This window comes from Taudactylus pleione, unplaced genomic scaffold (genome assembly GCF_031769625.1).
Source record: "Taudactylus pleione unplaced genomic scaffold, aTauple2 ptg001990l, whole genome shotgun sequence".
In the NCBI taxonomy this organism is placed as follows: domain Eukaryota; kingdom Metazoa; phylum Chordata; class Amphibia; order Anura; family Myobatrachidae; genus Taudactylus; species Taudactylus pleione.
Genome location: NW_028286386.1, coordinates 2,513,101 through 2,532,028, shown reverse-complemented (window position 1 = coordinate 2,532,028; position 18,928 = coordinate 2,513,101). Strand labels below are relative to the sequence as shown.

At 41.8% G+C, this 18,928-nt stretch overlaps 1 protein-coding gene across 1 annotated transcript in view; it reads left to right on the top strand.

The window, feature by feature from the left end:
• ZNF346 (zinc finger protein 346) overlaps positions 1–15,173 on the top strand; it is a 41,731-nt gene extending 26,558 nt beyond the window's left edge. Inside the window, exon 7 of the mRNA XM_088465412.1 lies at positions 14,032–15,173. Within this exon, the coding sequence (XP_088321538.1) occupies positions 14,032–14,392 (361 nt within the window). The 3' untranslated portion in view covers positions 14,393–15,173. The remainder of the gene's footprint in view (positions 1–14,031) is intronic.
• The last annotated feature ends 3,755 nt before the right edge of the window (positions 15,174–18,928 follow it).

Below are 18,928 nucleotides of genomic sequence, written 5' to 3'. Positions count from 1 at the left end.
TTAGGTTTTTTAGAAGTGCAGATCTTCTGTTTCCCTTCTGTTTCCCTTCTGTTTCCCTTCTGTTTCCCTTCTGTTTCCCTTCTGTTTCCCTTCTGTTTCCCTTCTGTTTCCCTTCTGTTTCCCTTCTGTTTCCCTTCTGTTTCCCTTCTGTTTCCCTTCTGTTTCCCTTCTGTTTCCCTTCTGTTTCCCTTCTGTTTCCCTTCTGTTTCCCTTCTGTTTCCCTTCTGTTTCCCTTCTGTTTCCCTTCTGTTTCCCTTCGGTTCAACGCTGGTGCAATGCCAGTATTAATCTTAAAATGCACTTTTGAATAGTGCACTTCTGAATGGGGCAATTCCAGCCAGGCTATTCCAGCCTACTAAATATATTTATGTATGTGTGTGTGTAATATATATATATATATATATCACACACCACACGGTGGATAGAATGAGGGCACTCACCAATTAATGAAAGTCAGCTTATTTGTTTCAGCATCAGGCAGCTTTACATTGATGCAAAGAAGGCAAGGATACCGACGTTTCGGTCTACATAGAGACCATTATCAAGGTCCAGCAATCCAATATTAGAGAGAAAGCATGGGTCCAGGTGGACCAACATCATCGCATCACAGCATAGTACATTAAATAATACAAAATGCAGTCTCATGGGTCCCCATTAAATACACCACCCACTCAGGGATAATAAGCACACTAGGCCAATAATTGGCAAGTCACTTACCCACATCGAATAGTCCAATAGGCATAGACCAATGTCTGCAACGGAAACGCCATGGTGAACACAATGTACCACTCCTGGTGCCATCGGTTCAAACCACGTGTTATATAGCCTGAGGTGCATACCGCTGACACACCACTTCTGGCACGTCAAGCATGAACTGCACAAGGCATACCGGATGTCACACGCCCCCCGTGTGGAACGCACACAGTCTTCATTCTAGCACCCTGCACCTATCACAAACCTTGCAGTTCCTCTTACCTGCCCAGGGTGTCACTCACTATTCTAGCGCTGTTAGCACACTCAGCTGATGAACAAACTGCTGAGATACAAACTTAAGTGTATAAGAGGCTCCAGAGCATAGAGTGACACCCCAGGAGGAAAGAGGAACTGCAAGGGTTGTGTTAGGTGCAGGGTGCTAGAATGTAGACTACATATGTATGTGTATATATGTATGTATGTGTGTGTATCAGGGGTTAAAGTGGGCCGAAACCAGGCAGAACTGCGTTCCGTAAATTGTATTTGGAGACAGACGCCTCCAGCCCACCTTACCCGGCCAGTCAGCCCTGTGCCGCAGGGAGCCTGGTGCCCGCTAAGATTTTGTTACCAGCGGGCACCCGGCTCCTTCCCTACAGCGGCACCCAGAGGCTGGAGTTCACCCCTGTGCTCCGGCATCCGACTCCTGCAGTGGGCACTAAGGGAGAGGTGTTATGACGTCTCTCCCATAATTCCAAGGAGCAGCCAGTGGGACGGCAGTGGATGTAGGAGTGGGGCTTAAGGTAAGTATTGTGTATTACTGTTTTTTTTTTTTTTTTTCTCCTGTATGGGGCACTGCATAGGGGGTACCACTCCTGGGGGCTCTGCATAAGGGGTACCACCACTGGGGGCTCCGCATAAGGGGCATGACTACTGTGGGGCCACCACTACTGTGGGCATTGCCTAGGGGACACTACTGCTGTGGGTATTATGTGTAAGGGGCACTACTATGGGCATGATGTGTGTTAAGGGCACTATTACTGTGGGGATTGTGTAAGGGGCACTAATGTGAGCATTGTGTAAAATGTCACAAGATGAAAAAGGGACACTACTATGTGTTGTTATTATTATTATTATCCTTTATTTATATGGCGCCACAAGGGTTCCGCAGCGCCTTACATAGTACATAAACATAGTGCACAAACATAGTACATAGACATAGTACATAGACAGTTGAGCAGAACAAGAAAACAGTGTCATACAGTTTAAGACAATGCAATACAAGTACATGGTATATAAACACTGCTGCAACAGAAGCAGGATGGCAAAAGTCACGGGTTAGGTGCTTTTGAGTATAGAGCAGATAGTATAAGTAAAGAAAGGATAAGCACAAGAGGATGGAGGGCCCTGCTCGTGAGAGCTTACATTCTAGAGGGGATGGGCAAACAGACGGGTGACACGGATGGGGTAGAAAGTGAGCATGGGACAGAGGGTTAGGATGACAGATGGGTGGATTCCTATTTTACAGTATGTGTGGAAGTCATTTGAATTAAGATTTATGCCACTGACATTCTACTTTAAGAGGCAGTTTTTGTAGGTGTTTGTGGAGAGCCATGGCTGTTATATCAGTTTACGTGAAGTCTGACGGGTGGCAGAAGCCACTTCATGAAGGGCTATTTAGAGAGTTTGGTTAATGTATAAACCAGCAGTCTCAGGTAAATGTAGAAATTGGTGAAAGCAGTTATTGTAAAGAGATGTTCAGATGTAAAATAATAAGTTGTGATCAAGTGTGAATTCTATAAGGCACATTTATTGATTTGGAGGGTGATGGGAGACATGTGAGGTTTGCAGGATATTTATTCCATAGTATATCCGCTGTCCGTGTGTGGGGCCTGGATTTGGTGATATGTCACCAGATAATAAAAGCAGAAGGATGGAGAAGTAGATATAGTTGTAGGTGTGTAAAAGTTTTTTATAGTGACACAATGAGGCTGTAATAGTCAATTTTTGATGAAAAGAAATCTCATTAGTTTTTAGAGGAGGTGAGTGACTCAATAGGGCGGCAGTGTGCCCAGAGAGGTGAGATGCAGGGAAAGTTAGGGATGTTATATCCTTAGCGAAAATACAAAGTAGGGAGTTGAAAAAAAGAAATGTGTAGTACATGGTGAGTTTTAGGTTTGTTTTTTTTAGACAAATTTTAAATTAATTGTAACTTAATCTGAAATTACCTTAGATGTTGGTCAATGTTTGTTCAACTGTTTGATTAACTGTTATGTAATCACACTTTGTGCATTTAACACTTGGTGCTTTTAACCCCAGCTGCAAACAGCCCCAGCTGCCCCTAGACTGAATATAAGGAGTGGTAACCCTTGATTAAGACAGGCTACAACTGACTCAATTGTCTTGCTGATCAAAGGAGATAACTTGCTCTGAGTTGGAGCAAAAACCAGGCCAGATATATACCATAAACTATGCTTCACTGACCAATACAGACTATACAGGAAGAGAAAAGAAAAAAAATCTATGCAAGAGATAGTCACATACATTTGAATCCACACACGATTGCAAGCATGAGGTTCTATGCAGAATATCGGTGCAATAAGCAAGATGAGACAGTCACATACATTTGAATCCACACACGATTGCAAGCATGAGGTTCTATGCAGAATATCGGTGCAATAAGCAAGATGAGACAGTCGCATACATTTGAATCCACACACGATTGCAAGCATGAGGTTCTATGCAGAATATCGGTGCAATAAGCAAGATGAGACAGTCACACACATTTGAATCCACACACGATTGCAAGCATGAGGTTCTATGCAGAATATCGGTGCAATAAGCAAGATGAGACAGTCACATACATTTGAATCCACACACGATTGCAAGCATGAGGTTCTATGCAGAATATCGGTGCAATAAGCAAGATGAGACAGTCGCATACATTTGAATCCGCACACGATTGCAAGCATGAGGTTCTATGCAGAATATCGGTGCAATAAGCAAGATGAGACAGTCACACACATTTGAATCCACACACGATTGCAAGCATGAGGTTCTATGCAGAATATCGGTGCAATAAGCAAGATGAGACAGTCACATACATTTGAATCCACACACGATTGCAAGCATGAGGTTCTATGCAGAATATCGGTGCAATAAGCAAGATGAGACAGTCACATACATTTGTAATGTAAATCAGGGGCACTATGTGCGGTGTAATGTGAATAAGTTTGCTACTGTGTGGCATAATTTGAATTGGTGATACTATTGTGTGACCACTCCCCTTTCTTTTGAGACCACTTCTTTATTGCGTGCTGTCCCTATATTAAGATAGCGCCGAAGATGGGGGCGGAGGTTGGTGAGTTCCACAACGTGTGTGTGTGTGTGTGTGTGTGTATGTATGTGTATATATATATATATATATATATGTGTGTGTGAGTGTGTATATATATATATATAATATATAATTGTGTGTATGTATATATGTGTGTATATGTGTGTGTATATATATATATATATATATATATATATATATATAGTAAACGGCACAAAAAGCGGCACTTGAAGATTTGAATAAAGTTATTTAATGTGTTCCTCACACATATGAAACCGACGTTTCGGGGCCACAGGCCCCTTTGTCAAGGTGAATGGAATGTCTTTCCATTCACCTTGACAAAGGGGCGTGTGGCCCCGAAACGTCTGTTTCATATCCTGAATCCCCTGTTTGAGCTATGATATTTTAGCTCCAATATGCGGAGATGAAATAGTCTCATACTGACTGATGCGAGTGCCAGCAGAGTGATGTGCTGCTCAAATGACAAAGGTAAGTGTTTGGTAGTCTGGTCCTCAGACAATGCAGTAGAAGCAAATAAGGCTGTCAATTCATCCCCACACGTCTGTGGAAAATGTATGTACATTATATATATATATATATATATATATATATATATATATATCTCTCTCTCAATCAGTCCCAATGGCGCCGCACTCTCCTTCCAAAAATACATCAGCCACGGTGCCCGCTGATATTTCTTCCATATACTGTAGTTAGTGGCACTCAGTGGTCTTCGTAAATAAATGAAGACTCTCCACAGGTCCTTAAAGCAACATTTCTGGCTTTATTGCCCTTCGTCAGGCTGCATACATGAAAAATCACATAAGTGCTTACCTTAAATACCCGTGACTCTCTCCGGGCTGTGTCTGGTCATCGCTGGCTTTCCTCTGCCTCGTGTGCTCAACTTCCGGGAAACACCAAACATGCGTCACTGCATCACCTGACAGGAGTATCACCATGGAAACCCGCCGCCCGCCGGACAGCGTTCTATGTTAAACACCCACAATTGTGACCTCTAGAAAAAAAAAATGTGAGCAAAAACGACCATGTTACAATACTAAACAACTAGCATAATTAAAAGTGAATCCATACATAATTGAAGCTAGTAACCAACATATAATAGCAGACAAAAACGGTATATTGATGTCCCTCAGTGTGATTTACATTAAAGGAAGATATTATAATTGAGCTTGTGATTTAGACCCCTGGGTCTGACAGTATCTAAAAGGTGGATCCATTTTGCTTCAAGTCTCATAAGCTTCTTATTCCTGTCTACCCTCTTCCATCCTCAGGTACGTGATCGATCACCATATGTTTAAGGCTAGATAGGTTGTGTTTATATTCGGAAAAATGCCTTGCCACAGGCTGTTCCGATACTTTGCCACTAATAGCTGACCCAATAGCCGTTTTCCCTACATAGAGTCCACAAGGACATTTTATCAGATATATAACAAAAGAGCTAGTACAAGTTAACTTGTGTGTTATTTCAAACTTAAATCCAGAATGTGGATGAACAAAGTATCTTCCGTAATCATATGCCCACAAGTTGTGCATCCCACCCACCTGTGGCATCCATTCTTTGGTTTACATGTATATCTAGATACTTTATTGTGCTCTGTTATATCTGTCCGTACTACCCAATCTTTAATATTTTTGCCCCTTTTATAACAGGATCGAATTCTTGATTTTTTCTAAGTGGGTAAATCACGGTCATTCTGTATAAGTGGCCAAAGTTGTTTGTTAACTTTCCTGATCTCCTTATGGGCAGAAGAGCAAGTATGTACCCAATTGATGACATCATCTGAGTCTTTCTTTGATCTATGATGTAGAGTCACAAGGTCTACCTTATTTCTTGCTGCACATAGTGTTGTTGTAGAATAGCCCCTCTCTTTGAACTTTTTCAACATATTGTCAATTTCTTCCTACAGTATCTCTTCGTCGCTAGTTATTCTCTTTACGCTCAATAATTGAGGGTACGGTAGACTATAAATTGTCGATTTTGGATGGAAGCTGTCTGCTCTCAAGAGTATTTCTGTCCGACGGTTTAGAGAAGATCTTAATTGAAATTTTATTATCCTTTACTGAGATAGTGACGTCCAAAAAGTTAATTGTTTCTAAGCTCATTTGATATGTGAACTTAATTGGATGATCCAATGTATTAATGTTTTCTATGAAGTCTATCAGATTACTTTTCCCTTTCCACAGGAGAAATACGTCATCTATGTACCTCTTAAAGAAGAGGATACTTGTATCTCTGTCGAAGAAAAATTCCCTCTCGACTTCTGCCATATAGGCATTGGCATAGGTTGGAGCCATGTGCGATCCCATTGCACACCCGCTTTTTTGTTGATAGTACTGTCCATCGAAAAAAGAATTTCTCCTCAAGGATAAATCTAATAGTGTTATGAAAAAGATCAACCTTTGGCCCTAGGTACAGATTGTTATTACTGATTTTTTAACAGCTTCCACTCCTTCTATATGAGGTATATTTGTATATAAGATGGCTATGTCTAGCGTACATAGCCACGTCCCAGAAGGAATATTGTTAATTTCATCCAGGCACAATAAGAACTCTGTGGTGTCCTTTAGATAAGTATTTCCTGCTTGCACGCAGGGTTGTAGATAATAGTCCAGGTAGCAGGAGATATTGCTGTATAGTGAATCCCTTGCAGAGACTATGGGTCGTCCAGGGGGGTGGGTGAGATTCTTGTGGACCTTTGGTAGAGTATAGAGTAATGGTACTCTCTGGTATTCTATCATTAAGTATTTAGATATATCCTCTGTGTTAATCCCTCTATTTAGGGCCACCTCAAGCAGAATATCAACCTCGTTTTTAAATAAGTAGATCTTTAATTTTTCATATACCAATGTAGTGTTCCTTCTAGCTCCGGCGGGAGGCGGGGGGCGCGGTCATCGGAAAAGGGGGCGTGTCTATAAGACGCGTCCCCTTTTCGTCACTCTTGGGGGCGTGCCCGGCGCTTACGGACACGCCGGGCAGCCCCCAAGCCCTGCAGACAGGGAGAATAGATGCCGGGCGCATGACCGGGTCACCGCATGTTTCTCCACCCGCGGGACACTGAGTCCTGCGGGTGAGAACGGCTCCCGCAGGCTGTGAGGGCAGGGCGCTTTTTGCCCTCCTCCTGGAGGGCAGGGTGCTTTTTGCCCTCCAGAAGGAGGGCAGGGCGCCGCGCCCCGCTAAAACAGCCTAGCGGGAACGCTACCAATGTATCTGAAAGTTGTTTAGAAATCTCATTACAGTAGTCATCCACATTGAGCACTACCACTCCTCCCCCCTTGTCCGCTGGTCTTATCACAATATCCCTGTAGGCACTCAAGTTCTTCAACGCCAACCACTCATCTTTATCCATATTGTTTCCAAACATGACCTCTTCATTCAAATTCCCACTAATACTGGTATCCAAATATTTTAAATAGCTATTAATAGCAATATTATTAGTGGGAGGTTCAAAATTACATCTCACTCTGAAGGGATTCTCAGCCTTCTGACATTCTCATATTTTTATTATCAAAATCATCTCTTAGTTTTAATTGTCTAGAGAGATATTGATGGTCAATTTTCCATGTATTGAATTATATTGGTGGGTACATAACCAAGGCCTTTATTTAATAATCTCACTTCTGCCTCAGTTAAAATCCTATTGGAGAGATTATAAATAAGATTAATTTCTTCCGGCCTCTGCCCATGGTGTTTTTTGCAGTGCCTTTGCCCTCCCCTTCTCTTATGCTTTCTACCACCCCTCGTCCTGCGCGTGTCTTCACTCCTAAAGGGGGTCTGTCCAGAAGGTTTAATCTGACTGTTGGTACTTTCATTGCCCGATGTAGAGGGCAAATCACTAGATTAATAATTCCCTCGTGTTGATCTAGGAGTATATGGATTTGGCCAACGATAACCTCGTGTTTTTATATCAGAGCCTCCTGCTAGCCAGCGATATACTCGTCTCTCCTCATAATCTCTATTCACCACCTCAAATTTTTGTTTCTTAAAGAGGACTAATTCTTTTTGTAAGTGTCAATCTGTTGTTGAAGTTTCTCTTTATCATCCTTCACTTGTTCACACAATAGAGCGGTTTTGTTGGAATTTGAAAAATCGGTGATCTTTTGCCTGACTACCTTAAGCTCCCTTGCTGACTCTTCTACTAAGGTCATGAGATCTAGGGAGCACTTATTAAGCACAGCAATCCACCGTCTCACAAATTCTTTGTTTAATCCTATTGTAGGGGTATTACGAACCCTAAACCCTTTAGGGATTTTCTTCTCGCGTAGATATTCCGACAGTGTGATGCCATGTAGCAAAAAGTCAACCTCCTCCTTTTTTTTTTTTTATATCTTAATAAAATATTAAATAGTTCTTCCGTGGATGTTTCACTAACAGTTTCTGCTAATCTTTCCTTAAACAGGACCGACTCCATCTCACTTTCAGAGAAAGAAAGAGTCTCTCCTGTAGGGACATCCTTCCACGTGAAGGCGCTCGCTTCATCCATAGTGGTACTCCGTCAAATGGATTCACACACTTCCAACGGAAGTGGTTTGAATTACTGCCGGCCGCATGGCCGGCGGTTCGATTTCCGGCATTGGCAGGCCGACAGAAGCAGAGTTCCTGGCAGCGGAAGCCCGACAGAGCTGGAAATCCCGATCGTCCTTAAGGTAAGTATAAACTAACCTAACCCTCCTTAGCGGTGCCTAACCCTAACCCCCCACCCCCGGGTGCCTAACCCTAATCCCCCCTCAAAGTGCCTAACCCCCCTTCCCCGCTGCCTAAACCTAAGTCCCGGGGGGGTGCCTAACCCTCCCTCCCCCTAGCCTAACCCTCCCGGGGTGGTGCCTAGCCCTAAGTCCCCCCCCCCCCCGGGTGCCCTAGACCTAACCCTACCAAACCGGCTGTCCACTTGCAGCACCCGGCATCCCTTCGATCGGGATGCCGGGTGCCTGTCTCCTGGCGTCAGGAAAATGTCAGGCGTCTACATCTAGACGCCCGGCATTTCACCCTCGCCGCGATATGACAGTCGGGAAGCCGGCTGTCGGTATTAAGGCAGCCGGTTTCCCGATTGCATCCTCTTCCAACACCTGTGTTGTATCACTAAACTACAGAGTCACTAAAATTCAACACTGGTGAAATCTCAAAACACTTTTCAGAGATAACACAATCTCATCTCCCAGACATAGATAAATCTCCCAGTCGTAGATTTTTCATATTTTGTTGCCTCACAACCTGGAATTAAAATGGATTGTTTGAAGGTGTGCATCATTGCCTTCACCGAACATGCCTACAACTGTGAAGTTGTGTTTTTTTTTTTTGTTTTTTTTTTATATTGTGAATCAAACTACATTTAAGACAACATAACAGAAAACTTCAGCGTGCATAACTATTCACCCCCCTAAAGTCAGTGCTTTGTCGAGCCACCTTTTGCGGCAATTACAGCTACAGGTTGCTTTGGATAAGTCTCTATGAGCTTGCCACATCTTGCCCTTGGGATTTTTGCCCATTCCTCAAGGCAAAACTGCTCAAGCTCCTTCATGTTGGATGGTTTCTGCTTGTGAACAGCAATCTTAAATTCTGACCACAGATTCTCAATTGGATTGAGATCTGGGCTTTGACTAGGCCATTCCAACACATTTAAAGTTTCCCCTTAAACCACTTAAGTGTTGCTTTAGCAGTCTGCTTTGGGTCATTGTCCTGCTGGAAGGTGAACCTCCGTCCCAGTCTCCAATCACAGGCAGACTGAAACAGGTTTTGCTCAAGAATATGCCTGTATCCATCTTTCCTTTGACTCAAATCCGTTTCCCAGTCCCCCTGCTGAAAAACATCCCTACAGCATGATGCTGCCACCACCATGTTTCACTGTGGGGATGGTGTTCTTGGGGTGATGGGATGTGTTTGGTTTGTGCCAGACATAGCGTTTTCCTTGGTGGCCGAAAAGTTAAATTTTAGTCTCATCTGACCAGAGCACCTTCCTCCATACATTTGGGGAGTCTCCCACATGCCTTTTGGCAAACTCAAATAGTCTTCTTATTTTTATCACTAAGTAATGGCTTTTTTCTAGCCACTCTTCCATAAAGCCATCTCTATGGAGTGTATGGCTTATTGTGGTCACATGCACAGATACACCAGTCTCTGCTGTGAAACTCTGCAGCTCCTTCAGGGTTACCTTTGGTCTCTGTGCTGCCTCTCTGATTAATGCCCTCCTTGCCCGGTCTGTGAGTTTTGGAGGGCGGCCCTCTCTTGGCAGGTTTGTTGTGGCACCATGTTCTTTCCATTTGATGGTGCTCCGGGGGATCATCAAAGATTTGGATATTTTTTTTTTATAACCCAACCCAGAATTGTACTTCTCAACAACTTTGTCCCTGACTTGTTTGGAGAGCTCCTTGCTCTTCATGGTGTGATGCCTCTTGCTTAGTGGTGTTGCAGCCTCTGGGGCCTTTCAGAAAAGGTGTGTTTATACTGACAGATCATGTGACACTTAGATTTCACACAGGTGGACTTCATTTCACTAATTATGTGATTGCTGAAGGTAATTGGTCGAACCAGAACTTTTGAGGGGCTTCATAGCAAAGGGGGTGATTTTCAGAATTTTCATCTGGGGCTCTTAGCCAGTTTCATCATAGCATTTGATGGTTTTTGCAACTACACTTGAGGATACATTCAAAGTTCTTGACGTTTTCCGTATTGTCTGACCTTCGTGTCTTCAAGTAATCATGGACTGGCGTTTCTCTTTACTGAGTTGAGTTGTTGGTGCCATAATATGGATACCAGTAGTCAAATAGTGGTGTCCACTGTGTACTAACACTACCTCTGCACAACACAGGTCTCAAACACATTAAGAAGGCAACTAATTCCACAGACTGACTCTTGAGAAGGCACACCTGTTAATTCAAAACCATTCCAGGAGACTACCTCATGAAGCTGATTGAGAGAATGCCAAGAGTGTGCAAAGCTGTAATCCAAGCAAAAGGGTGCTACTTTGAGGAATATAAAATATAAAACATATTTTGATTTGTTTAACACATTTTTGTTAACACATTCATGTTTACAACATAATTCCATGTGTTCTTTCATAGTTTTGATGTCTTCAGTATTAATCTACTATGTTGAAAATAATTAATTAAGCAAACACCATTGAATGAGAAGGTGTGTCCAAACTTTTGACTGGTACTGTGTGTGTATGTGTGTGTGTGTGTATATATATATATATATATATATATATATATATATTAGTGTGTGTCAAATGAAAAAGCCGCACTCGGGATTAGATGCAATAAACCAATGTGTTTATTGAGCAAACACCATTTTCCATCAGAGTAGTTCTTGTTCAAGCTCAAAAAGTTGCTGTTTGCACAATAATCACATTGGTTTATTGCATCTAATCCTGAGTGCAGCTTTTTTTTTTATTCCTTACTAACAATACTGGACTCTGGCACCTGGACTTTATAGAATTATTTTTGGTGAGTGACTATTTGTATTTTTGGCTATGGGTTACTGTGCCACATAAGTTCATCAGTCATTACTTTGCCTGGGCGTTTAGAAATTGTTCTGCGTTAATAGCTAGGAATTGATGTTTTTAAACCAGTTTGTCATCGTGACCTGGATCGTACCGTTTACACTGCAGGGTAACATGGGAACGACCCATGGCCAATCCTGAAAGCTCCACCCAAGGTGGATCCGTTTGCACAGACAAAAATCCCGAGTTGATGCGCGTTCACGTGAATCAACCTGGTATTTTAAGGTTGGTGTAAAAGGGGTCTGCGTTACATTTGTGTGGTGGGCTTTTGAGGCGATAACCCACACACTAGTATTTCAGAGCATAAAACTGTATACTGCTGCCACAGAACATGTCCTGTTTGGCCAGTGTTGTAAAGAGATGAGCACTAGCAGTGACTTGCAGACGAATTCCCTTGGGAAACATGTCTCCTGAAGGAGTATAGCTTTCTAAAAAAATGCTGTTTACTTGGCAGCCCTATGAGTAACCTGCCCACTGGGTTTTCAGAGCATGGCACTTCTTTAATGAAAATGGGCAGAATGGAAAATCTCTGGAGAGAAATATTAAATATAGCGCATGTAGCTCAACTTTGCAATGTTTTGTCACTGGGAATTTAATACAGAATTGTTTATAAAGTGACTTTGATTTAACCATGTGGTCCGTTTCTCCTATATGCTTTACATACTGTCTCACATTTGCATTGCACCATAATGCCATTTCTATGTCAGATAGTTTTGTTATTTGAAGTTCATAAACAGACTAGTTCATCATTTACTTGTTCTCTGGAATTTCACTGCAATGTTGATCCTTATGCTCTAGTTAGGGCATCACAATATGCCACAAGATGCATCTAAAGCTGCCTCGTTGACCTCACTGTTTCAGAGCCAATCCAAAATCAGATTGCACTGGACTGGAAATGCATTGTGAGGATGAGGCTTCTTCACAGCCCTAACTAGAACGATCAGGACACATTTGCACTGAAAATCCTGATCATGACAAGAGGTAAGTAATATTATGCCCATGGCGTGACTGCTATCTATAACTAATTTCTATTCTACAGCTATTAAAACTCTATTATAATGTACAGTTTTGTTACCAGACATAACTTTTTCGGAATACATCTGCTGTTATTCTGTGCCCTGCACTCTTTCATTCCTTAGGCAGTATTTCAATAAGCTGAGGGCAGAGGTTACTGTGTCATTGGTCACATAATGATTTAGATCCAATATATCGAACTTTGTTACAGTGGCAAAACCCAAGTACACAATATTCCACACGGCAGAGGGTGACCGAGAGAGGCAGATCATATATGAGGGCTACACAACGTGCATTGCATTGGGGCCCACCACAATGAAGGGGCCTGCAGCTCATTATAGTACGCTGCCGCGGGGCGCAACTAAGGTGGGATGTGGTCCAGCCAACCGAGTAGGAGGGGCCCTCAACTCTTCCTAAGCTCTTCTGTCGTTGTCTACTCTCTGAGTCAATCATGCTCTTGCCGCCGGGAGTCTGACATCACAGTCTCGTGACCATCCCGATTCAATGTGGGAATCGGTGCCACTCACACTGTTACAACACTTTACACGTGTGTTATATCTATCCATCCATCCACATATAAATTTTATATATTGTTCCAAATATATTCAAATTTACTTACCTGGGCCCACGCCAGAACTGTAGCGCATGTACGGCGGCTCCTCCTCTCCTTCCTGGGTTTTCGCTCCAGGGACGGTCACAAAATCATATGAACCAGAGAAAGTAATAGCGCTGAGAAGGTCTATGTTTTGTAGATATGTGTGTGTTTATATGTAATAAGTTACTATGGTTGTACTTTCTCTAGCATTGTACCTTATTGTGCAAATGTTAATCTATAAATTAGCACTTTTGTGAGTTATGATATACAAGAAAATGGAGTGTCCTTGCGCTCGTGTTATCTGACAGAACTTGAGACACCTCGTTACTGTTCTGAAGGCAGAGAATCATGTCTCCTGCTCAGGATGGGCTTATATGAATCTGCTAGCACAATAGCAGTATTCTCATCTCATAAACTTTTCATGGGGATGACACGCTTTCCAAGTGACAGAAAAACAAATCTTCACAGGAAAATTAACTTCTGTATCTTCATACATGAAGTAAATCCGTTTGGTCTTGCTATTTATTTACTTCCTGTATAAAAATATCTGGAAAAATTTTGAAAATATATTTTTATTCTACTGTTTCCTGTATATCGTTTTTAAAATAGATATTATCTTTCCTAACCTACCTGTACCAAATAATGTGACATTCACTAGGATACAGAAATTTGTTTAGAATTCTTCTCAATTGAATTGATGCTCAGCGGAACTGTGACATGTCCTCGTCACAACGCTGTAAATACTCGATCATGAAGGCATTGATATCTGGCGCAAAACTATTGAAACTAAGATTACATGTTATTAATTTGAGCTATATATTTGTGATTTGTAGGTTTTTTCTTTCACTATAGTTTACTGGTTTTGTTTCTTCCATTAGTTCAATGGCCATGGTAACTATACCCACAGACGGATTTTCATCATCTTCTGATCGTAAGTTGTTTGGTGGTGTTTCATCATCCAGCCGCCGGTTTTCCTCTGAGGCTTCCTACGCAGGCAGTAGTTTCTCGTCGTCTACAGATGGACTGTCATCCTCTAACTATTATTCATCATCATCACCTGGAGGTTTTTCATCAGCAGGCACTCTGTCCTCCTCGTACGGTTTGTCATCAGCGGGGAGGTTTTCTTCTGGTGGAGGTTTACTTCCAAGGCCCTCTTATGCTTCACAGATCCACCAATCCTATGGTAACAAAGACACAATAGGTCATGATGGCTTCAATTATTTCAACCAAGGCTACTAGATCAGTTTCCAGTTTTAGTTTTTGTTATTCCTAAATTCAGTCATGGCAACAAGCTAGAAATGAGAATTAAGAAGTTTGCCTCGCCTCTGCTCTCATTCTATTCCCATTTTGCTGCAATTCCACAGGAATTAGTAACATCAAAGTTTAATCTGTGTATAATACAGGAATAGCTGTTCATGTAGAATGTTTTCTTTGATTTTGAAAAGGCATGAGCAGGAAGGGAAATGAATAGGGCAGAATTAATCATTATATATCCCCTGCCAGTTATTGCAGTGTCCTCACCCTACATCCGTCCTCCATTTACTGTAGCAGCCAGGGTCCCCACTACCCCCAGGCTGTAAACACACACACAGCCCTCCATACATTGATGTGCGCTATTTACAATGCTGATGAAGCTCTTTTTCAGCTCACATAAAGCCAGTGGAACTCCATACAACTTGCCGTTGTTCTATAACTTTGTCTAAATGCCAACATTGGCTATGCGCAGCTGTCGGTTACGTGTTGGAACCAGTGTGTCATTTTGTCTCCATACCACGTGCTTAGCTTGCCATGAAGCTTTGTTTAGTTGCCATGGCAAACTCTTTTGTTCAGATGTGAATTATTGTGTAGGTCATTTTATGTTGAGGTACATTATTTAGTTCTTAAAAATGTTTTTAATGTGCAGCCAGCGGGTTACCTTATGTATATAACTTTTACAGGTGCTGTCTGCAATGTTAAAGCTGAAAGTAAAATATAACTAGTTCCTTGGTTAAGCCGTCGCCAATAAAGGAGTTCGATTTAAGATTGCTTCATTTGTCGTCTTGGAAAACAACATATTCTGCTTAAAATACAGTAGTATTGTTGAGGTTAATGTTAGCGTATTATAAAATTAGAACAAACTATTCTGCCTATTTTAATGTCCAAGGTTCTACTGATTTACAACTTGGTATATGTTGGTTACGTGTTGATTCTGCTTTCAAGCAGTACTGTATCTTCAGTGGTGACAGGCAAGCATTCACAGTCTCTCAAATGCATCCAATATAGACCAGAGACTTCCAACTAATAATAATTTGTACTTGGTTGATCTACTATTATGGTCCCTGCTATAAATCATACTGCTCTATAGTTTAGTTTCATCTTGTGTTATTGCAGACAGCCACCAGGTGGCACCCAGTGTACAGCAATTGAATAAAATAAATAAACTCTAGGGACCTTGAGTACCGAAGAAGTACTAAGAATTATTTTTCACACATGCAATGGGAAAACGGGTTGTCAAAAATTAAAAAAACTAAAGGCTGTCTTCATTGTACTGATATTTTGTTCAACTAATTTTTCATGTGCACTTCATTCATTGCCTTTATACTGGTAGCACGTTAACACATGATAGAGAGGGCATGCTGCATTCTATAATCTTAGAATGTATTGGTGATTTATCCTATTTTGATTGAGCTTTTCATATGTTGATGTGTGAAATGCCATTTAAGGGTGCGATTCAATTGTTATGAGAGCCTGTAGCTCCTGTTTAAAATGGTGGAAGCTATTTAATTGTTTGCGCGACCAGCCCCACCCTGGTCACGCTGGTTGCATTCTCGCGCCAAGGTGCACGGGATTAACTGTGCAAAGCAGATAAAGCAGGCCCGGAACTTGCGCCAAGACCCAAAGCCTTACTTTAGGCACACAAAACAATTGAATAGCTCCCGGTCAAGTTTAGACGGGAGCTACAGGCACCCAAACCAATTGAATTGCCCCTGACAAGCAGATAGGTGCAAATTAGCCCTAAAACTTTAAGTTTCAGTTATGTTGCTTATCTAGCAACGGTTGTTTATTTAACATCTCTTTTGTTTAGGCCAGTTGGCATAATATAATTTTCCTCCACATTCTGTGACATCAGAAATGTTCTCGTTTTTGTGTTGGCGCTTTTGAAAAGGATAATTTTTATGCCTTTTTATTCCTAGCGAGTTTTTTTTTTTTGTATTAGATATGTTAATGTTTTACATTACACTTATTAGAATAAATCTAATTTTGCTAAGCGGTGGCATAACGCAAACTAAGAATAAACTGGCTAGAATTACACAGATTTTGAATTAAACAATCTTTACTTACCTGGCGAGCGATGAATGTACTGTCAGCTGTACTCAATAACCAAAACCTTGCTGGCTCCTGTAATCGGAGCTGCAGTAGTTGGGATGAAATGTAATCCTAGAGCCCTATTAATGGCATTTTCTTGTGTATAGATTATTGAATGACTAGCACAGTACAAATTGTGCTTACAGATTACCTTCCCGTTTTTCTGTGTGTTTTTTCTTTCATTAACAGTTTATTGAAAGCATCACAAGCCAAAAAAGGAAAATGATTAATAGGAAATCAATCCATTTGTTAAATTCTAGGGACATGTAAATGGGTCCGGAGGCTTAAATCAAAAACTATGAAGGGCTTGGCTGTAAAAAGAGACCCAGATGGCCAATATTTTATGAAAAAGGATGGAGAAGAGCTTCTTAGACTACTAGACATATATTCCACCTAGTATATCTGCTAATGTCTCTTAATAACTTTTGATGAATTAGAGGGGCATTTGTCATATTCCAAGAAGCGGTAATATTATTTTTACTATACTGTAGGCAAAGATTGTGTTACATTTGTTTTGTTCCTGTCTATTCTACACACACCCAACATTTAGATTTTATGGATGTTATATTTTATAATTATTTTACCTCTGTTCAAATAATCCACATCACTGCTTTTAGTATGTTTTTAATTGTATGTTTCTCCACTTTCTTATTTGAGTTGCAGTGCTGTGATTTGAGATAAAACACGTGTTTTAATTTCTTTGGATTACAGTTCCCTTTTCTTAATGGAAAAATCATTTGCATGTTGTTGATAGTTTGCCTCTAGCTCAGTCCAGTTAGGTTGGCTGAAGTGGTAGTCCTGGAAGATTGACTCTGTTATCCTTTGTCTTTCTGTGAGTAACAAGTTCTCCTGTCTATGGTCCAGCTTGTGGCCTGTGAGTCCCTAGAGTAATAGTGACTGTATCAGAATGGAATCCTGGCCTTGTTACCCATGCAGCTACTGGTGCCTGTTTTCTACCATAGTACATGCCACCTGTTCAGCGAGCTGTGAAGCTCTTATAAGAGAGATGATGAATCTTTTGGAATGGGGAGATCATTGTTCAATGTCTGTTTCTTAATACATTTATATTTATGCTGTTGCTTCTGCTTTGACTCTTGTATTTGTCATAGTAGTTCTTTCAAGAAGGCTTTAACATAGTACACAGAGTATAGTTCTACAAATCCCAGCATTGGACCGCAAGTATGTAGATCTCACTTTGGGGGCACCTTGCCTGGCATTGGAAATGTGAGAAGCACTTGTCCGCGTGTTGCCGAATGAAGTCAAACAGGCTGTGAAGTCATCAGTGAGGGGGGACAACAAAGGCTAATATATTACATTGTGCAAATGTTTTCGTGTGCATTCCACTTGTACAAAAATCCCTGTGTTAGCAAATAAAACAGATGTTTTCTTTACATAACTAAAATGTGATTTATGTTTTTATTCATTGTGCTTAAAATCGGACTTAAATTAGAATCATATTACACTTTCATGTGGTTTCTTATGACTGTAAATTACTATAAACGATTTATAGGTACTAGTTAGTGTTAAGCTTGGGCAGGATATCAGTGCCAGGATGGAAAAACAATAGAGTGGACTTGCTGCTGACTTTTGTTTTCATTCTGTAGTTTATCACAAGCTGCTTATGTATCAATTTCACATAGGTGTGTGTGTGCGCAGATAAAAAAACAGCCCAGCGTCTGTAGTATACTTTGAGCTGTGTTTCACTGCGTCTGTGATGCGAAAAAGACACAGCCACTTGTCTCTTCAAGATGCCGGGGTTGGAGAAGTAATCCCGGGACCGGAGCTGGTTTCCAGGAACTGCAAGCACTTTCAAAGCAGTGCAGCCGCGGAACGTGGTGTCACTCCCGGAGCCAAGTGGGTTTTCCCTACCTATAATCTCCCCTTGGACAAGAGCCGCTCTGCTGTCATCTCGCTGTAGCGGATCGATCGTCTAACAGCAGAAGGAAACTCCATATCCTTCTCCCGGCATCAGATGCCGGTTTGGAAGGAACTTCACTGCGAAGGGATCCATGAGTCACTGCATCCTACTTGGGCCGGCTTCCCCGGCGGTACACTGGCTGCAGCAGGGAGTGCTCGGCACCCGCTGTGTCATCGAATAGATATTGGGCGGTGAGCTGGGGACTGGGTGGGCGTCTAATGGGGACACATATTCATCCTCATTGGACGAGTATTGCTGCCGTCCGCGCTAATTGGATGGAGAGACGCTGGGGAAGTTAATGGGCTGGCTGCTGCGGTGTGCACAGAGCACGTCCTGCAGGACCCGCTCATTTTTGAAAAGTGAGTCCCTCTTTTGCTGTAGCGCGTATTTTGCGATCACTGTAGTCTATGCTACCGAAGTCTGAGCAGAAGATAGAGTTGCGTAGATGGGATAAGAGTGGTGTGGATGCAGATAGGAGACAGAGTGGTGTGAATGGGGGAGACAGAAAGGCG